The sequence below is a fragment of the Lactuca virosa genome, chromosome 8, assembly GCF_052849685.1.
Source record: "Lactuca virosa cultivar CGN04683 chromosome 8, Lactuca_virosa_CGN04683_v6, whole genome shotgun sequence".
Classification (NCBI taxonomy): Eukaryota; Viridiplantae; Streptophyta; class Magnoliopsida; order Asterales; family Asteraceae; genus Lactuca; species Lactuca virosa.
The window spans coordinates 243,707,899-243,712,681 of NC_136433.1; the positions used below are offsets into that span (position 1 = coordinate 243,707,899).

At 35.6% G+C, this 4,783-nt stretch overlaps 1 protein-coding gene across 1 annotated transcript; it reads right to left on the reverse strand.

The window, feature by feature from the left end:
- Window positions 1-1,541: 1,541 nt before the first annotated feature.
- On the reverse strand, window positions 1,542-4,783 carry LOC145132548 (putative 26S proteasome non-ATPase regulatory subunit 3). Its single transcript, XM_079067367.1, has 9 exons — window positions 4,654-4,783; window positions 4,473-4,565; window positions 4,071-4,261; window positions 3,605-3,739; window positions 3,389-3,525; window positions 3,011-3,065; window positions 2,731-2,841; window positions 2,315-2,554; window positions 1,542-2,197 (listed from the first exon to the last, which is right to left on the reverse strand). Exons 2-9 carry the CDS (start codon window positions 4,558-4,560, stop codon window positions 1,685-1,687), a joined length of 1,470 nt encoding a protein of 489 aa, XP_078923493.1. The 5' UTR covers window positions 4,561-4,565; window positions 4,654-4,783; the 3' UTR covers window positions 1,542-1,684.

Here is a 4,783-nt window from a genome sequence, read left to right on the forward strand (position 1 = left end):
CTCTCTCTCTCTTCCTTTTTTTCTTGATTGCTGTCAAAGAAACCACCGGAGTGGTTGCTGATTCCGGCAATATCAAAAGGGGCAACAACCCTTGTTCTCATCTTCTTCCTCTTGTTAACCAGAGTTGCTAACACACATTTGATTGTCGAGAAACACCACCCAATCACCTCTGAACTATTTTCTGCCCTCGTTCATTTCTTCTTCTCCGATCGACAGAGAATCGAAAAACCCACTCCCTTCTTTCCCTTCGTGTTTTGTTGTCGAACCAGAAAAAGGGAACTGCCAAGGAAGTTGTTGGAACAACCCCCAAGTTGCAATAGTCGATGGTTGCTCCTTTGTTTCAGTTCTTCTTCCTTCTTCAATAGTTAGGGATTTCAAATGCGATAGCTTGTAGCATTAACACATCAACATCAGTTAAGGAGCTTCGATTCTAAATGCCAAACCCTAAATTCTACCCAATTAAGATTCTGAAATATTATATCTTCCCTGGAGTTCACTCCATGCGTTTATAGATGTAACAAATTGAGGGTTTTTACCCAACCCAAAAACAGGAAAAAAAAAGGAAGGAAGGAAGAACATATTCATTTTCTACACTATAGACACTCATATAATTAGAATTGGAAGTGTCTTGAGGTTGAACTATCCTGTGGTTTTCAGCTTTGATTTTTGCGAACTGGAGTCGATGAAAACATGGAGAAAGGTGGTGAACATGGGCTGGATCGATGGTCGGAAACAGGGAGAGCGATGAAGGGTAGATTGATTTACCATAGATCAGAACCTAGGTCTTGGGTAGGACGATTACTCGACAATTGTGATATGAGGGTCAAATTTCACTATGGTGATTATGGTTTAAAGGAGCATTGACACGAGAGAGAGAGAGAGAGAGAGAGAGAGAGAGAGAGAGAGAGAGAGAGAGAGAGAGAGAGAGAGAGAGAGAGAGAGAGAGAGAGAGAGAGAGAGAGAGAGAGAGAGCTTTTACATATAAAATAATTATATTTAGTTTTTTCTTTTTTTAAAAAAAAAATATAAGAAAACATCATAAATGGTCCCTGTGGTAGTGAAAAAACGAAAATGCTCTTTAGTTAACGGACAAACTTAACAGAGTTAGCAATAAGGACCAATTGTCAAAAGTTTTGAAAACACAGGGACCATCTATGAGGTTTTTAAACCACGGGGACTAAACTTCAGATTTTGGGTAACCACAGGGACCATTTATGATGTTTATTCAAAAAATTATAATTAGGTATGTATTATAACTACAAACGTTGTAACCATATATATTTTTTAAAATATAATGCCTTGTTAAGAAACAAATAAAAGTACAAGATAGTAATAGAAAGAAATTAAAGTAGAATACTATGATAAACAAACAAATAAAAGTACTTTCTATTTCTTGCATTTATTACAAAAGATGATCTCACATCAAACAACAATTTACAATCGAGATGCAACATACTTCCAGTTATCAACTGTTTTCATTGTAACATCCTCTGCTTTTACTTCTTCCTATATAACAATGTACTTCAAAAAAATCCATCAAATAATGCCAACCAAACACAAAGCAATTTTCATTGCTATAATCTTGTAGATTTTTCAAAATACAACGTTCTAATAGAAAAAAAAATTAAATTATTGTAACCGATACATTTTCCAAAGTACAATGCTTTAATAAGAAACAAAAGTATCAAAATTCATCATCATCTTCCTCGGCTATACATTGTGCAAGTTCTTGCTCTTGCTGTTGTCTCTCCCTCCTCTTCTCCGCACTTTCCTTCTCCTTATGCGAATTAGGCGGAAACCGAAGGGCACGTACAGCCTCATTATGCATATTCAAACAAAAAGCAATTCTAGAATTAAAAGCCATCTGAGGTTCATTTGTCGAGTAAATATCACCCGTTTCCTTAGAAACCATCCATCCGTTTGCATGATCCAACATGGCATCAATGGCACCATCACGGATGGCTTTTGATACGATGCTCTCAGCATCTGCAATTGGGTTTGGGGAGTCCAAACGGAGCTTGGTTGCCACGTCAGCAAGGGAGATACGCGAGTATGAGATGCTGATGTTGCGGAGCCCGGTTCTTATGACATTGTGGCGGAGTCTCACGATTAAGTTGTTGGTTCGGTCGGAGGTGAAAGTTGTTGAGAATTTCTCAGCCACAGTTTTGAAGAGATCCAAATCTCCGATTCTAACTGCCTACAGGTCAAGATAGTCAAAGTCAAAGTCAAAAGTCAGAATTGAGTTTGTTAGTTAGTTATTAGTTAGTTACAACTTACAACTGAACTGGGGTTTGTTAAAGTGAAGTGAACTTACATTTGTGAGGTCAAAGTAAGGCTTCAATGCATTCTCCATGCCTTTTTGCATAAAAACAGTTCGTTCAGGGATCTCTCCAAGAAGTAGACGAACAATGATGGCCCACTTGTTGCATTGGACCCGGAAACCAAGGGCAGCTACAGGGGCTTTTCGGGCAGCTTGGAGAAGAGATTCTTTTGCATCTGTGTATTCTAGTTGAATCGTTCTAATTTTACCCAGGTAAAAAAGGTAACGACAAAACTGTAAAAAAAAAATAGGAAACAGTTAAACAAGAGCATTGGAGGTTGTGGAAAATGAAAATTGTTGGAAATTTGAAAAAGAAAGAAACTAAGAAATTTATGGCCCCTGAAATGAGTAGCATCCTACCAATTTTGTAAAAACAAATTGATGAATGATGAAATGAAGAAATTAATTACCTGCTGATTTGAATGAGCTTCAAAACGTGGTGCCTTTGATCTCAGCTTCTCAGCTTGATCATATAAATTGTAATGGAGATAATTGCGAAGTAGCAGGTTCAAAAGTGTTTCCTGCACATCACACGTTTCAAAATTCATAAAATCACCAGCAATAATGATCATAATAATAGTTATCATGATGATAAGAATAATAATCATTATAACAATGATGATGATGATGATGATGACGACGATGATGATGATAACTACCCCAATTATAAAAAAAAATTAAGAAACAAACCTGCCCCAACTCATCATGACGCAATGTTGCAACCCGGTGCAAAGCAAGAAGATTACTGCATGTAATGGAAAAGAATAATTCATCACAAACTAGTTGATCCTGATTCATTTTTTTTTTCCAATTAGTTTTTTGTCTAAATAAAGTGGTATCTGGATAGACAAATGACATTTAAAAAAAGATTTGAGAAAGGACAGTATATTTGGGGAAAAATGTAAAAAGTTAGGACTAAAATGAGGAAAGCATCTTTTTTCTCTAACTTTCTTTATTAAGTCCTTTCCGAAAGTCAAATAAACAGGATTGTTTTCCTTCATCCAAAGAATAAACAATCAACAATAACTTAAATATATGTAGACACAAAAAAAACTTTTTTTCACCCACCCACGAATTTCAGAGAGACTTTCGGTAAGTTCATAACTAAGAGAGTAATAGAAGTAAAGTCTGGATGCCAGAACATCAACTGTTCTTCTGTTCAAGTTTTTCAAACGGGCAATGCTTGCTGATGAACAAGACTTAGCCTGAATAAGAGATAAAATAAATAAATAAATAAAAAGGTGAGATGATGCAACATAAAGTAATCTAACCAATCATGTTCACCTCATTGTATTTTTTCTGATCGATCAAGAATATCAGAACAAGCAAGTAGCAGTAGATCTCAATCTCATGAGAGTGCTTTACAGTAGCTTGACTTCCAGAAGATGCAGTGTCAACTTCCATATCATGTTCATCCTCCTTTACAAAACATAAAAACATGTAAAGCAATTACTTAATCTAAGATTCAAGATCCTAGATTCTCCTTTGTCCTTATACTAAACTTAGAAAGTATTTGGTCATATTAAACTTAAGGCTACTTGAGGCTTCATTTCCATTGAAAAATGTTATCAACAAATGAAGTGGGAAAGCTATCTGTTCAGCTGTATAATGTTTGAATATGTCTATATTCTACATATAGACAATCATCTTGCTCTTTCCATATCTGGTACTTCATTAACGCAAGAATATATGGCTAAACAGATTGAAATTTGGTGGAAATTAAGATATATAAAACCCAAAAATAACCTACCTTTGGAAGATATGAAACTAAACGAGAGTGTGCTTCGGATCCAGATGCAAGAGTAAAACTAAGAAACGATGAAATCACAGAAGCATTTAACTTCCTCCTCAACGCAATTGTAAGCCTAATAGCTCTCAAAATGCGACGAACTTCACGAGAATAAGCTCCCGTCTCGATCAGTGCCGCAATTTCTTTCAAATCTGAGAGCCAATTTCACGTGATTAACATATTCGAATTCTCAATTCGAAACAATATATAATAAACAAAGCTTGCGTTCGTTCCTAGAGCGTATACACGTATTTTTTTTTTAAATCAATCGATCGATAACACATAATCGAAATCAATTCATCAATAAATAAACAATATGATCAAACAATAAATCATAGAGATCAAATTTAGATAGATTCGTACGCTGTAAAACGGAAGGAACCGTAGATGAAACCGAGTTAGAAGGAGCAGCTGGAACCTGTTGTTCTTTCATTTCAACATCTTGCGTCATTTTTCCTGTAAAATTGCAGTCGAATCACACCATACAGAATCGATAATAACAAATAAACGAATTTTTGGTGCTCAATCGTAAATCTAAATTTACCAGAGGAGGAAAATCGATTGCAATTCTTGATTTGAAAACTGGGATTAGATCAATCCACCGATCAGCAGTCTAGCAAGGGATATAGTAAAGCTTCTTTAGCCCCAAGTTAAGTATTTAGTTCCATTTTAAA

Coding starts and splice junctions, on each gene's coding strand:
- LOC145132548 (XM_079067367.1), bottom strand. CDS start 4,560: ATGACGCAAGATGTTGAAATGAAAGAACAACAGGTTCCAGCTGCTCCT. Junction 3,740..4,070: donor TAGTTTCATATCTTCCAAAG/GTAGGTTATTTT, acceptor TGTTTTGTAAAG/GAGGATGAACATGATATGGA. Junction 2,198..2,314: donor CTTACTTTGACCTCACAAAT/GTAAGTTCACTT, acceptor CTTGACCTGTAG/GCAGTTAGAATCGGAGATTT.